The 15,776-nt window shown below is 39.4% G+C and overlaps 1 protein-coding gene across 3 annotated transcripts; it reads right to left on the reverse strand.

Annotated features, from left to right (window-relative positions):
* Positions 1-4,552: 4,552 nt before the first annotated feature.
* LOC125025339 (elongation factor 1-gamma-like) lies at positions 4,553-15,467 on the reverse strand. Of its 3 annotated transcripts, XM_047613324.1 has the most exons (10): positions 15,391-15,467; positions 10,094-10,243; positions 9,614-9,749; positions 9,280-9,491; positions 8,760-8,948; positions 8,242-8,369; positions 6,030-6,149; positions 5,177-5,226; positions 4,904-5,028; positions 4,553-4,761 (listed from the first exon to the last, which is right to left on the reverse strand). In XM_047613324.1, exons 1-10 carry the CDS (start codon positions 15,403-15,405, stop codon positions 4,606-4,608), a joined length of 1,281 nt encoding a protein of 426 aa, XP_047469280.1. In that variant the 5' UTR covers positions 15,406-15,467; the 3' UTR covers positions 4,553-4,605. The 3 variants fall into 3 exon arrangements, with proteins under 3 accessions (XP_047469280.1, XP_047469270.1, XP_047469271.1); XM_047613314.1 differs by lacking the exons at positions 4,553-4,761; positions 4,904-5,028; positions 5,177-5,226 and having other exon boundaries at positions 6,066-7,991; XM_047613315.1 differs by lacking the exons at positions 4,553-4,761; positions 4,904-5,028; positions 5,177-5,226 and having other exon boundaries at positions 6,066-7,991; positions 15,380-15,427.
* Between the last annotated feature and the right edge of the window lie 309 nt (positions 15,468-15,776).

A 15,776-nucleotide genomic window follows, 5' to 3' on the forward strand; every position in this document is an offset into this window, starting at 1 on the left:
GCACATCAGTTTAGGATAGTATGGTATTGGAATGGGTAAAGAGGGGAGAAGATAAAGAAGGTTAAGGGTTACGGCAGGGATAAGCAAAGGAGGGAAAAGCGGTAGAACTGAAACAATGCCATTAACAGCAAGGATGTACAAGGTGGTCCTGATCACATTGCCTTGCGGAACACCTCCGAACTGAGAAAAAGATGATGTGGAAGAGGCAATTTTCACTCGTAAAATGCGACTGGAGAGGAAGATATTTATAAAGAATAATCTACTGCTATGTAGTATCATATATCTTCTCTAGGTCAAAGACTATGGTTGATATGGAGCCATGGGGTGCAAATGCGGATTTACTGTAGGTCTTTATGAGCAAATGGTCAGCTGTACTTCCTACATGACGGAATCCAAACTGGGAAGGAGAAAGACCGATATTCAAGATGCTACATTAAGCGGGAAGTTAACCTTCCATTCTAATAGTTTGCACAAGCAGCTAGTTAGAGCAATGGGGTAGTAATCTTGAGGGAGGGTATCAGATTTATTGAATTTCAAGAAGGGTAGAATAAGGCCTTCACGCCAATGAGGACACATTCCTGCCGTCCGAATGTGGTTGAAGATAATCAGGAAGGACAGAGGAAGATGGGTGGCGTTGGAACATATGGTAATAAATACCGTCAGGTCCTTTGTGGGTGTTGCGGCACAACTGTAAGGCAGAATGAAGTTCAGAGAAAGAGATAGGAACGTTATAGGAGATGGGAGTGTTATCTCTGGAGGTCTTGATGGAAGGCAAGAGGAATGGCGGTAAAAGGTCAGGAGGTTTGGGGAATGGCTATACATACACCACTTACGTGAAAACAGATAGTGGAGGAAGAGGAATAGTAGAGAGCGAGGGAGAAGTATGCCAGCCAGTTCTGTCAGAGCGCCAGCGTGGAGGATTAGGAAGCGGGACATGGTTAATGGTAAAACAAACAAATGTGCTAGACATCAAAGGTTATATAGAACTGTGGTAAAGTACTATGGTGAAAAAGGTTACAACGAATTAACGATTAGGATAAATTTGTATTAGATATCAAAGATTATAAAGCGCTATAAGACAGTATGCTAGTTAAAAAGGTAAAGGGGCCAGCAAATGGAGTAAGGCGGGGATTATTAATTTATTTATTTACAATTTCCTGCCGCGTCATCATCTTAAGTCATTAGCGGCGTATACAAAATGTGGCCATAAGGTGGGGCTTGATGGCAAAGCCCCTAGGTTATTTTTTTTTAGTTTAGCAATGTTTGTGGATTTCCAGAATAGTCAATGATTCACAGCATTATGGTAAAGTATTGCGGCGAAAAGGGTAAATATGGGTTAACGATTAGGATAAGTGGGCAGAAGGGGATGAAATGGAGAAGGGAAAGGAGAGTGGGAGAAGTTGAGCAAAATTAGTTGAGACGAGGGCTGAAGTCCAAGGTTGGGGAAATGCCTACATTGGGCCTCATTCTCCGCCTTCTAAGCCCCCCACGGCGAGGCGGGGATTAGTAAAAGGGGAAAGGGTTACGGGCGCACGGCGATTAGATAAAATGGAGAGTATCTGTCAGATGAAGGAAGATGAACACTGGGAGAACTGCACAAGAACCCCTATGTAAATCAACGGAGGACACTGTTGCGCCTAAGGGAGTCACATGAGCATCCATGTGGGTGCGGTAAGCATAATGGGAAAAGAGGGAATGGCGCACATGGAGAAGGGGAAGATGGGCAGTGTGGCCAAAAACGCCAACATTTCTGACATTGACGAGGAATTTTTACGTTTTATTTATTCAAATTCTCTGTTGTGTCAACATCTAAGGTAATTAGTGGCGTATTCAAAACAGAGCGATAGCGTGGGGCTTGGGGGCAAAGACATATATGACATCAAAGGCCATAGAGCGCTACGGTAAAGTATAGTGGCGAAAAGGGTTAGGAATGAGTTCATGATTACGGTAGAGTTACAGGTTGAACAGTACTAAAGGGTAGTATGGTAGCGAAAAGGGTGCAAGGTTGATAGAAGGGGAAGGAGATAAAGGAGTAAGGAGCATTATGATGAAGTATTGTGGCGAAAATAGCAAAAACTAGTTAACGGTTACGATAAGTGGACAGGGCAAAGGGATAAAGAAAAGGAAAAAAAGAAAAGACCATGCAAAATTAGTTGAGGCGAGGGCTGAGGACTAAGATAGGAGTGATCCCCTTACATTGGGCCTCAGTCCCCGTCTCCTAAGCCCCGAGCAAGGGATTGGGGAACAATGACGGGGAAAGGGTCGATGTGGTCGGACAAGGAAGGACACTCCACCAATGTGAACTTCATGGGGAAGGTCATGTTCACAAAATTATCTTAGCAATATTGGTGTAGGATTTACGCTGGCCTCTGAGGAATAGTGTAGTACTGTACTGTTACTGCATAATACTCAAGATAGGCAAACAGGTAGCTTTCAGTCTGATTGCTACTTGTTGTAGACAATATAACAAGTCGGGGAGAAAACAGTTCCAGTATAAGTATTAAGGGAAGAGTGAGGTTGGGTAAGAATAGGTTTGCCAGCCAGGGTTGATATTTACTTAATTATCGATTTTTTTTTCTGCCGCGTCAATATCCAGTCATTAGAGGCGTATTTAAATTATAGCGATAGGGTGGGGCTTGGGGGCGAAGGCTTCTAGGAAAGAAGTTTTTGGTTGAATAAGGACGTGTGTGTGTTTCCAGAATGGCTAATGGTCAAACCACAACTGTGCCCGACATCGAAGGCCATATAACATCATGATGAAACATTGTGTCGAAAAGGGGTAAAAACGAGTTTAAAACCACGCAAAATTAGGCGAGACGGGGGCTGAGAACAAGGGTAGGAGTAAACCATACACTGGGCCTTAGTCCCCGTCTCTTACCCCCCCCCCCCCCCCGCCACGACGACGACGACGACGACGACGACGACAACGACAACGAGCGAAGTATCAGGGTACGACTGTTGGAGGAGAAGGGTATTGTCAGACTAAGGGGCTGTAGGGGAAATCAAGGAATCAATCCCAAATGGCCGGGGCAAAAGGAATACTCAATGTTTGCAGAGGTAGAAGCAGCTGAAGGACGAAAGCCGGAGGAAGAGGAGGGGGGGGGGGAGTGAGAAGGACAAGGATGAATAGTAGTAATAAGGGAGGAGGGTGAATGATTCGGAATGGATAGTGGTGACAGCGGGTATCGAAGAGCATCGGCGGTCGGAGCAAGGGTCAAGAAACCACAGAGAAGTCAAATTTAGATGGGTTAGTTGGTCAAGGGACAAGCCTTAGTGCCCCTAATAAGGATACAGAACCTTCACTGTTGGTCATGAGGAGCCTGAAATATGCGGTAAAGAGAAACGGTCTACCCTTCAGGAATAAAGGGATCGCGACTAACCAAGGGAATAACGTGCCCATGGCTCCTGGAGGCCTTTCAGCATGGCTCTCATACCTTGGTTTGTGGACACAAGGGATTAGAGAAGGAAAAGGGGAGAAGAAAATTCCAATTAACCGAAAAATTTCTGCCGCGTCAACACCGAAGTTCAGAAGCGTATTCACAAAATACAGCGAAGGGCGAAGCCTCCAAGTACATTCATAATAAAGTATTGTGGTGAAAAGGTTAAAAACAGAGTTAACGATTAACATAAGTGGAGATAAGGAAAGGGATACGAGAAAAGACCATGCAAAATTTGTTGAGGTGAGGGCGGAGCTCCAAGGCAGGGATGATACCCTCCCCCCCCGGACAACAATGAGCAAGGGACCGAGGGTGGGATTTGGAATGACAAAAGACGGAGGGGGAGGGTATAGGAATGGGAACGTATGATATGGTGGTGGTGATGTACAAGTATCTTGGTAGGAAGGGGGAAGGTTTGAGCGAACGTGAGGAAGAGATACTGGGGGGTAAAACGTCTTGGGAGGAAGGGGGCCGAAGGGCAAAATTGAAAATGGGAGTATGGAGTAAGAATCTTGGCAGCATGCTTCCAGCCTGGCCACGCGTAAAGCGAGGCCAAGTTTGAATCTGAACAATGCTTCCTCAGATTCCATGGGAGCCATAATTGGCGCACAGGCATGATTTTGCAGGGCATCGAAATATGGAGTGTGCCAAGACCAATATTTCTGGCACTGATGGGGGAGAGGAGGTTGATATGGTCGGACAGGTTTGGGGTGCGCCAATATAAATGGCATTGGGGAGGTTATTTTAACAAAAATAAATTTGGCAATATTGGGGAAGGACTTGCGGCAACATCCAGGGGAATGGCATCGCACTGTGCTGATGCTGCATCAGTCAACGAGGCAGGCGAGCCATATTGTTTCCAAAGGCTGACCAATCTTGTCTGGTCTAATATAACTTTAGGTTTCAAAACAATGGTACTACTGTACTTTTCTGGTCAATACAATTTCCTATTCATCATTTCGGTATTTAAATGAACTAACCAGTATCATCTGTCTCTTCTACAAGATTTAGTTTTGTCTTCTTATACCACAGGCAGGAGTATCTTTCCAATAATTATGTAGAACACTACTGAATAAGCAAATTACTAAGAGTTCAATAACTAAGAAAAAACAAACTGAAGGTAAATTTTATTTACTCATTAGGATATAACATTTGTGTAGGTTTAGAATTATTTGAAGATCTTGCCCTGGTTAAATTTGCGGCCCTTGCTGTCCTCCCCAATCCACTTGAAGTACTGGTCAACTAGCTTCTTGGTCTCCTCCGAGGCAGGGTCAAGCTTCTTCCAGTCATAGGACTCATAGTCGACGGTCCAGTCATCGCTGAGCTGAAAATAGGAAGCAAATATGAGGTCTGTCCCCACACCTTTTGCCAAGAGTGGATTCTAACAATTTGTTTTTCCTGAACACCTGGGAACAAACACCATCAATCTGTACATTCAAATTCATTAAAACTAAGTAAATACTTACAGGGAAGGCCAATTCCTGTCCCCTCCAGACCCAAATGCCGGAAATATTGTTGGCCTTGTCTTCACCAAACACACACATGGAGGCAAAGGCATTTTTGCGGAGCTTATCCACACGCTGGAACATTCCTGGAGAGGGAGAAGTGAATGAAGCAATTGGTATTGCAAGAGCAGATTAAACCATTTACACAAAGTACAAATTTACTTGTAAAATTAATACTCAAAGGTAGGTTTGCAATTTAACTTATGAAATGATAACCTCATCAATTCAACTTACCACCAATAAGATTGCAGGTCATGAACACCTTGCTGAGTTCATCAGCATACCTGAAAAATACAAGGTTCTTGTTAGTCACCAATTTCTAGACATTAATAACAAGTTGTATGCACAATTTTGATTATATTCCTGTCAAGTAACACATTAATCCAGGCTATAGGCTTTTGAAGAGAAATGTACATGAATTCAGAAAATTGTAAACCAACTTTGATTAAGCTTTCTTTTGTACATGACTTGCCAAGTCAGTCCTGAAAGGCTATTCTTTTTATTTAAGTAGCATCAACTATTCCTCAACCAAGTTAATTAGAGGATTCTAAAGCCTATTTCAATTTAATGGTCTGTCTCCCTGTGAAAGCATACTAACAAGTAAACTTTTCCTTTGAAATAATGTAAAAAACGACCAAGTTTTATTTACACCCCAACACAGATTTTAAAAATGCATAATAACAGGAAAATTATTCTAAACAATATCACCATTGATCATGAATTCAAATTTGATTTACCAGCAATAATTTATTTGCCTTTCCCTAAGAGTTGAGCAGTTATTTGTACCAGACACCATTTGCAAAAATAAAGTATAAAGCACTAGTTACTTTTCTATGTAATCAAAGGAGAGATCATCCTTTCATGGACAAAAAACAGAACATTGCCTATGTAAAGTTATAATAAGGAAATTGTTACAAATGAATAAGCAGTGAAAATATACATCAATGACTTCTAAAATAGTAATCCTCACAAATTTAAATATACCGAATTAATCACCACACATGAAGATGGGACTGGGATAAAATAACCACAAAATTTTCCTATATTTGAATTTAATAATGTACAAAAGACAATTGTATCTACTTACTTGTATTCACAGTACCAGATGGAATAATGATCTTTGTCAAACTTTTCCCAGAAGTAAGGCACAGACTTCTCTTCATCGTTGTTTGAATAGAACCTCTTGAAGTCATCCAAGTTGAAGTTTCTGAAATGAAACAAAAGTAATGGAGAAAAATTAAGAAACAAGTGCCATAAGTACTATTAAATATACACTAGTTTCAATAATGTTGGTTTGTCTGGATATATCAGAATATATAAACCAGTTCATTTGTATGTATAACACACACCAGCTTGTAGTTGACCAGAAAAATGAACAAAACGGACACCTTTCAGTCAAGTCCAGTGCATTTACATGTTTACTATCAAAATAGTCGGCTGTCCCAACATAACTCAGATTTGTAAACACTTCCCAGAACACGAAACTAACAGGAATATTTTCAATTTACATATTAAACCAATTGATCTAAAAAGTATAAAATCATAAAAAAACAACAAAACCTCAAATCTACATAAACCAGGGTAGTTAAAAGAAACTACTACCTGTACAAATGCATATATTTGTACAAATCAAATCCTACATAGTGGTGAAGTAACTTTCTAATTCATAATGTACAAAACTAAAGACTTTCTTTTTTACACAAGAGCAGTATAAAAACAATAAAAGTGCAAATACAGAAAACCAATTGCAGTTCAAACTGAAGTGCTAAATGGAGCAATTAGCTAAGTAAAAGGTTCCAACATACTGCCCTGATGCTAACCTTTAACTTTGGAAATTCATCCGACATTTAAAAAACGCACAATTGCTCCACTTGCATGACGCACAACTTAAAATAACTTGTATCCTCCACTACCAAGAAAATACAAGGTTTAAAGCTCAAAATTATGTATATATGATAGGAACATATTAGAAGTTAGATTTCTGTGCATGGCCTGTGTACGTGTGAGGGGGGATAATGTAAAAATGAAAATACACCATTTTCATGCAACTGATTCTTTCATTAAGACCCCCACACCTGCATGAGCACCTTCTGCATACACCATTGAAAAATATTCACAGATACTATGAATAGTACTTGCACGCAGTCTGGCTTGAGGTTGGTCTGGTCCCTTTGGCTCACTGAATACTTCAGTTAAGAACTCTTTCCCTCCTCTCAAATAAAAGGACTTTAGAAGCTCAAAATCAACACCTGCTTTACCTAGTTTGTCTGCTATATTCTCAGATATGTAGTTTGACCCGACTAGAGGTTTTAGGCTTTTGGATTTCAATTTTGCTTTTCTACTGTACTCCATCTTCTCTTTTAGAGACTCGTAAGTAAAAGAGAAAGTTTTCAAAGTACTAACTGGTAAATTTAAAATATTTACCGCTCTCTGAAGTGATTTTACGTCCTGAAGTGCATCGTGTGCACTGTAGGTTTCATGAAGTACAGCACGAACAATAGTTTCTTGTTTGTGGTTCGTCAGATTGGGGAGAACATGTCTGAAGAGAGGCAAGGTGTCCAGAAATCCAGTGACAACCTCATGCAAGGCAGGTTCAACACCATGCTTTTCCATTGAATTAACCAACCTTTTAGAATCAAAATTGTAACAATTATGAGCTACCAATACTAATGGAGCAAAAGGCTTTAACCAACTCACAAAATGCTGGAATGCATTTTTTGCCCCAACACTTTCTATTATCTTTCCTTTCAAATGCAATACACCATCTTTCAAAGTTAAACCAGTTACTTCAGCAGCCTGTTGCATTATCGGTTTACTTGGCAAAACATACTGATTAAAGGTTTGATCCCCGACTGCAGCAGAAAGCTGTACAATATCACAATCTAAATCTAAACCAGTTGTCTCTATATCAAAGAAAACCATATTAGGAAGATCTTCCATGTGCTTGAGGAACACCTCGTTTATCAAAGGAAGCACTGTAGTATCAGAAATCCCACTTCCACTCTCGCTGGGTGGTCCATCCCCTTGCTGGGCACAACTCCCAAGCAACCTAAAATCAAATGGATTTTCTACAAAACTGCCTTCCAAGCCACTTCTCCTATTTACACAATACTAATGTTCCAACTAGTAGAGCAGAACACCTTATAGATTTCAAGTATGCATTGTCAAAATACAAGCTAGACTAAACCCTACCACGATGTGCCATATGCAGCTTGTAAAATAATTCTTTTGCTATTTCAGGATCTATCATTCAAGTAGTAGTGGCCCCACACAAGCACAGATTCTGAAGACCAACTCACCCTGCAGGAAGGGCATCCAGGGGATCCTTGGGCTTGAGGGCAGGTGCGGGGGCAGCTGCAGGAGGGGACGACTCCTTTTCCTTCTTCTCCTTGGGTTGTTCCTTCTTTACCTCCTTCTTAGTCTCCTTCTACAAAGATGTGCACATTTGGAATAGCTTGGTCTACGAATTATGCTTCATGCTTTCAGCGTAATTGTTATGAAGTACTAGCATTTAAGAAAAACTAAATTTGAAAATGTCTCTTCTACTGGTTCTCCCAACTCAATAAGTGAGCAGTGATACAGATAAGAATTTCTTTCCCCCCTGTTTGACCCCTCATGTTCTATTGAAACAATTGGGAACACTATCAGAGGGTAGATCATATCTACGCAAGCCTTTACATCTCTCAATGGCTAATAATTAGGAAGTTAATTTTTTTTTTTTCACAATTCTTGAGAAAGTTTCTGTGTCATTTTCTGTTGAAAATATTTCTTAGCATATATACCCAAACTATAAATAATTGCAGATAAGAAAATTTACCTTCTTGTCACCTCCACCTTGCTTCAATTTGCTCTGGACTTCAGCAAACTTCTTGTTATCAAACTGTGCCATCTTCTCGCAGAGCTTGAATTCACCAATAACCGATTTTACCTGAGGCTGGTTAACCAGAGTGGTGAACCAACGGTTGGCATTCTGATAAGGCTTGCGGAAGGAGGGTTCCAGCACATACTGCAAAAAAGGTTATGTATTTTAGAACGTAGTGTTTTAATACAATCAATAGGGAAAAACTAAATTTTCTTATATCAACTGGATATTGTATCTTCAACTGGTTATTCACAGCACCCAAGCAGTAGGTGGGGAATCGTAGGAGAAGAATTACTTTGCCCTTTGTTTGACCCCTCATGATACATACAATCACTCAGGAACACTTACAAAGGGTTGGTTTAATTTTTCTTTCACTTTTAAGTTAATAAAAAATATTAATTACAAAAACTAACTTTCAACAGAAGCCATTTAAATTTTTCCACATATATATACTTGTCACTCATCATTTACTTACCTGGTAGAGATGGAGAAGGGTGCAACATACAGTGATGTCAGCCAGGGAGATGCGTTCACCCACCAGGTAGGTACGGGACAGAAGGTGAGAGTTAAGAGCAGCAAGAGCTTTCTTAATGTCTTCCTTAGCACGCTCAGTGTTACCCTTGTTGAACTGCATAATACCGAGGCATGGGAATACCCAGGTGCATGATGCTGGCAGGATTTCATTATCTGCAAAATTGAAATATTTGTACACTAGTAATTTAAATCTATTTGTGACTTTGTGGGGGGTTAAAAATGGAGTTTTACATTATCCATGTTTTGACAAGGCACTATATTACTTGAACACTTACCAGCAAAGTTCATCCAGGAGACCACTTGAGCCTGGTCCATGGGAGACTTTCCACGGAGCTGCTCATTAGCCACTGCCCAAGCAATGGCATTGCTCTCAAAAATGCACTTGCCATCAGTAGACTCAAAGGCTGGAACCTGCAAAGTTAACAGGAATTGTTCTGAAATAAGTCATGTTCATTGCAACTTCATACACTCCAAATCTCAAGCTACAGGATGTATGACCAATATTCCATGAAGTAGTAGTAGCTAGTACACTGCTACCTGTCACCCATTCAAATGGAAGGGGGGGGGGGGGGGGGATTACATTACAATATAATTATATATAATATATATATATATATATATATATATATTTTATATAAAATCACGTATAACATATCACATCTTAAGTCAGGGTCAGTGTTATTACTGCAAATGTAATGCTGCAACATTTTTCAACATGTCCCTTTCTCTTCATCCCAAATAAAGGAGCAGCTTACCTTGCCAAGAGGGAACTTCTTCAGGAAGGCATCAGACTTGTTGGTTTCCCCGAAGACAAAGCTGCTGTCTACAGTTACTTTGGCACCGCTGTACTGAGCAGCGATCAGGGCCTTGAAGGCCCTGAAGTTCTCAGGGTAAGTGTACAGCGTCTGAAAGAGGAAAAGATTAACTGTTAATCACAGTCAACTTAAACAAGTAATATCTTGAAAATACCTTGCTTTTCATACTTCTACACTGTCCTCTATTACAAATTATGCTACATTTCCACACGTTTCCACTGGAGGGGGGTCCAACTATAGAGAAATGAGGCTTTAAGAACTAAAGCAAAATGATAAACAGCATATATTTACATAATGACCAAACCATGAAAAGAAAATCTAAGGATGCTATCAAAGAAAATATTACACTAGTGAACAGGGAGGAATACACAGGCAAAGCCAATGAAAATATCTTTGGATCACATGGTAAGGTTTGTGGATTTCCAGTAGTGTCCCCCTGCCCAAGGTTGTTGGCTGGAGTACTTGCCATAGTCTCAGGGGTGCAATTGTTTTGCATCCAACCAAAGTACTTACTACTCAAGAGTACCATTCTATTACAAGACAACTAAGTACTTCCATGTTTCAATGCCTAAAATACAACTAATCTGTATGACCAAGTGTTCACTGTATACAGATTCACAACAAATGCCAAATCTCTCTACCAGCATGGAATTTTTAATCCTTCTCTCAATTCAACATTTGTCCTTTATGTTCCATTTTCAATTTGTTCAATGGTATTATTGCTATAATATACCCTCGCAATTTTACCAAAGTCCAAATTTCCCCTAAATTAACTCCAGGAATCAAGCCCCTCACCGCCAGTGTACATACTATGCTTACTACATGTGGAACAAAAAATTCCTAGCAATTTACCTGAGAAATTAACAACTAATAAATATGCCAATCCTTGCAACATAATAAAAGGCAAGATTTAGATCTCCAAAATGTGTAGGGATTTCCATGTCATAAATCTAAACATGAATTGAAGACTAATCATTGCCGCAAATGCCTAGTTGTACATTGGCCTAAACCAATCACCTAGGATTTATGTAATGGCCCCTGTAGTTTGTGAATTTTGTTACATACAGATGGCTCCACATGTTCTCAGTCAGCTAGGAGTCTATAAATAGGCTTTAGTGACTGCTCCTGATTTCCCCTTTCCTTGAAATTGTGGGAAAGTGCATTTTTCTTCTTATACTATTGATATTATTCATTTGTCATTAAAATAATGGTAACAAATACAATGAAATAATGCAAGGCTCTTTCAAAAAAATCAAAGAAATGGGTGTACAGGAGATAGGTGCAGTTTGCCTAGTGGGTACATCTGTATGGGCCACATCTACAGGGATGTTACCTGCTTCTGTACGTGTTGATAAAGTATAATACCATTAAAGTTTAATTCAAATCCATAGTGCTTGCACTAACAATGCAAGACACCTGCTAGATCCATGAATCACTGATTATCAGTATAAATACTTAAAATAAAAATGCTGATGTGTGTAATAAATGGTAGTCAACCACAATGCCATTTCATATTACATGATAACGTTGATAAGGAGAGTTTTGATTATTATATAAAAAAAAAAAAAAAAAAATACGATGGCATTACATCATATGTCAGTACAGAAAAAAATATAAATGTATTCAAATGTAACTGAAGTGATAAAGTATTCATCATGATAATTCATATTCAGGTTTTCTCTAACAGCTCTTCCTTGTGTGTGATCAGAGGGCAGGGGTAGGGTAAATTTTTTGGGATGTAAAGGATCAAATTTCCATAGTTTTGTAGTTTGTTAAAGTTTAAAGAATCAATTTTATTCTGAAACTTCTTTTTAATTAACACTTCATAATGTGAAGTGTTTACTCAACCTGGATATAAAATTGCCTTGTCAAAACTCTGGAATTCTGTGAGCTTTGTTTTATCATTTCACTGTTGAGGATATCAAGTTTTGAATGTCCCACAAATTAGAACACATTTATGAACTTCCAGAACTTTGTTTCTGCTAAGATTATAAAAGACATCTCGACTCCATGTTATCTATTGAGTTGACTTAATTATGCATCAATACATGATTGGTGCAGATTTCAGGTTTGAGCTTAAAAGTTAAGGCTGGTCCAGGTGTATATAAAATTTTGATCCTGGACACTAGAGATTTGGAATAAACTTAATGAGATTTATTTTTAATGGCATATGCAAAATATGCCATTTGGTTTTTACCAATGCTAAGATCCTTTTCCCTTATTTGTTGCATTGCTGCAGATTATTCCTGTTCCAACAACTGCCACTTGTCCTCCTCTACAAGGATATCTTCAAATTTGTCCTAGCTTACTGTATCCATACTATGAGAAGTCAAAAGTGGAATGTTAAATTCCTTAATTCATGTTTTACACTGTAGTCCTTACTACTTTATGATACAGCAGCTCTAAAAGAAGCTGTAAATGGGGATCTACATTTCTGTGACAGAGCTTCAACCTTAAAAATTATGGCAGTTTCATTTGAAGGGTACACATTTATGTACATGCATTAAGACTGGGGAAATCTAGGGATAAAGGGGAAAAAAAAAAAAAAAAAAAAAAAAAAAATGTGAAATATGGGCTGGGCAGGCAGAAAATATAGAATGAGGAAAACAGGTTTTGACAAGTGCCATGCAGAGGTTCAAGTCCCTGGGTTTGGAAGATTTTGGGTTTGAACTGCAGGGTGTGACCACACCCCAGTCTGTGGGGTGTGGTCACTTCCTAAATTACAAACAAATGTGACCACAAATATATACATCACCTTACAGCATTTGACACTACACTTAACTTTTAATCAATTTATCCACCAGGCTATCCCCTAAGACTACTAATTGATAGTCCTGTCCAATTGTTTGGTTATTCCAAACCCAAAAAGGGAGTGGAGTCGTATTTCAATTGGTTTGATTTTTCCTTTGTTCGACGCCATAGTGCTACAAAGCAGTATGAGAACACTTCAAAGGAGTAACTAAATCGGTCAACTACACGATAACTTGGTTATCAAATAACTGTAGACTTTTTTTTTTGTTTTTACCAAGAGTGGGGGGGGACAACCTGCAGAGTCCCAAAACAAGGGTATTATGCAAATCCAAAAATTCATACCTAACCTTTCGTGCCTTCTATTTATTCCCTGGAAGGGGTCGACTCTCCCTGTACCCCTTTTATTAGCACTTGCAAATTTGCAAAAATGGCAACATTAACCCCTCAATGATGGTATCAGAAATACGTCTGACTCTGTGTGCTCCTGACAACCCTCCTGCAGTTGGGCCTGGGAGTGTGGTGGTGGTGTATATATTTTGGTCATTTTGCAATAAATAAGATGAAGCAACAGCTGTACTTGTGTTATATTCGACTTTCTTATGATCTACAAGATGGTAATATCCATTTCCCTCTACCTCTCTGCATTGCTCTTAGTAACTAACCCTTTTTTGTCAGATTGTAAAAATCATTTTTATAGATAATTTTGTATCAGTATTTGGAAGAGAAAGAAAGCACGTGATATGCTCCCTTTCATTGGCATGTTACTAAGCAACTGGACTTGCCTCATACTCCATACTCTGGCAAATGGCAACAAACTCTTACACAGCAAGCTAGGTTAGGAATAAATAAATTACTAAGATGTTTAAAAGAAGTCTTGCTTGGCGGATCATGGACACTTGCTGGCCTTGTCAGCATGCCAAGAGAATAAACCTAACAAAGAAATTGCTCCTTTATAATGAATATTGTCTTCATGTGGCTGAGCTATAGACACTGGCCATCTGGCAAAGCTAAGAGTTAAAGAGCCATATGGTAAAAGGTAAACTTTACCTGTAATGAAGATTATGTCCACAGTAAAGGGGTGAAGGTCCTTGGTCCAAGCCCATGATAGGGAAATAGCGAACAGAAGAAATAACATGCATATACAAGTGTGAATATCACAAAGCTCAGCTCAGAGCCACAGTCTACTTAGTGCTCGGATCCATCTTGCTGTGCATACTGAGGTGAAGACAATTCCCAGGGAGTGTTAGGGGCAAAAACTAAATTTAACCCATCCCTTTGGCATTGCTCAGTCACACATTGTTAAACAGATTGTGAAATGGAGTTGGAAACTTTCTGTTTTGGGCATAAAAGTGAGCAGAGAAGGGGTAGCCAATTCATGGGGAGTTGTCTGGGTGAACTGAATCTGCCATCTGTTCACCACATACTTAAGAGGCCAAGACATTTAACCCTTCACATATTGACGAAGTCCCAAACCCTGGGAATTAAGCAAACCCCAAATCCAAGCCTGACCTTTTTTATTTATTCCCTATTCCCTGTACCTCCCTTTATCATCACTTGCCAACTTACAGAAAAAGGACATCAAGAACTCTGGCCGTGTGAGGGTGTTGTAGACCATCTCTGCACGGCGGTATGCAGCAGATATTTTCATTATTCTGTGACCCACATGAGGCCACTGCAGCTGTGCCTGTATTTATTACGTTCTTATATTCTGTAATATTTCAGTGTCCATTTCCTTTTCTCTCCAAGTCGTTCTCAATAACCTATATGATAATAGTTGGCCTGGGCATGAAAAGAAAATACGAAAACTGCTCCATTGTTCTCAAGTGTGGTCTCTAATCTGCAATATATTCCAAAGATGCAATTTGGCGAACATTCCTTCCAGTGGATTCATTCGGTTTCAATCTTAAATTATTCATGCAAAAGGGGAAAGCTTTGGAATTCGCAATTAAATGCATACTTCGTGAGCGGAAGGCCAGCCTGCAACATAAGTGCGACCCCTGACCAGCATGTGATTTACACGGTATTTTAAAACTTTCCCGATCAAGCACTAACATATCTATTGCCTGAATGTCGTATGGATCGGAAAATGGAAATATCGAGGTTTAATTACCATGTGTTAAATGCCACGTATATCACGCTTAAGTTTGTACCGACAAGGCTCATGGTACTTAGTTTTCAAACCTTTTTCCGTTTTAATTGCAACTCGTGAATTTTATCTAACTCCTAAGTTAACATGACAACGAAACAACCTCCAACTAATAGCATGTGCACCTTCCGGTTCGATCACAGCTTTCACGTACGGACCCAGCTGTACCGGCCTCTTACAATGCCACGATTATCGACACTATTATTAACATATCGCCAAGGAAACCTGTCTACTATCGACATTGGATCAACAATGAACACCGTCCATGTGATTAATCCATCGACAACACCTCGATCAGTTATATAAATAACGATATTTCAAGACGATACCTCGTACTCACCCCGCTGGCTGACATGGTTGTAGTGAGAGGGCGTGTGGCGATCTGCGCATGCGCCACCTCTGCTCCTGGACAGGGAGCTTGAATATAAATGTACACTTTTACAATTTTAAACATTAATGCTTGTTATTAACAACAAAGAACATAGTCAAATTAGATTTAATTCTATATCAATTTTTTTCTAATTAGGATAAATAGGATTACCGAATGTCAAGTAGTTCTTGTCTTGCATATGACATCATCTGGTCTATTAATAACCGATTTTCTTTGTTTCTAAATGAAATTTTAAGATTATCTGTGATTTCTAGTAAAGTATTTTCCAAATCATTCATCGTGGTAAATAAGAATGTTGGCGGCCCCATGAATATTTGATTGAATAGCTGATGAAA

This window comes from Penaeus chinensis, chromosome 1, assembly GCF_019202785.1.
Source record: "Penaeus chinensis breed Huanghai No. 1 chromosome 1, ASM1920278v2, whole genome shotgun sequence".
Lineage (NCBI taxonomy): Eukaryota > Metazoa > Arthropoda > Malacostraca > Decapoda > Penaeidae > Penaeus > Penaeus chinensis.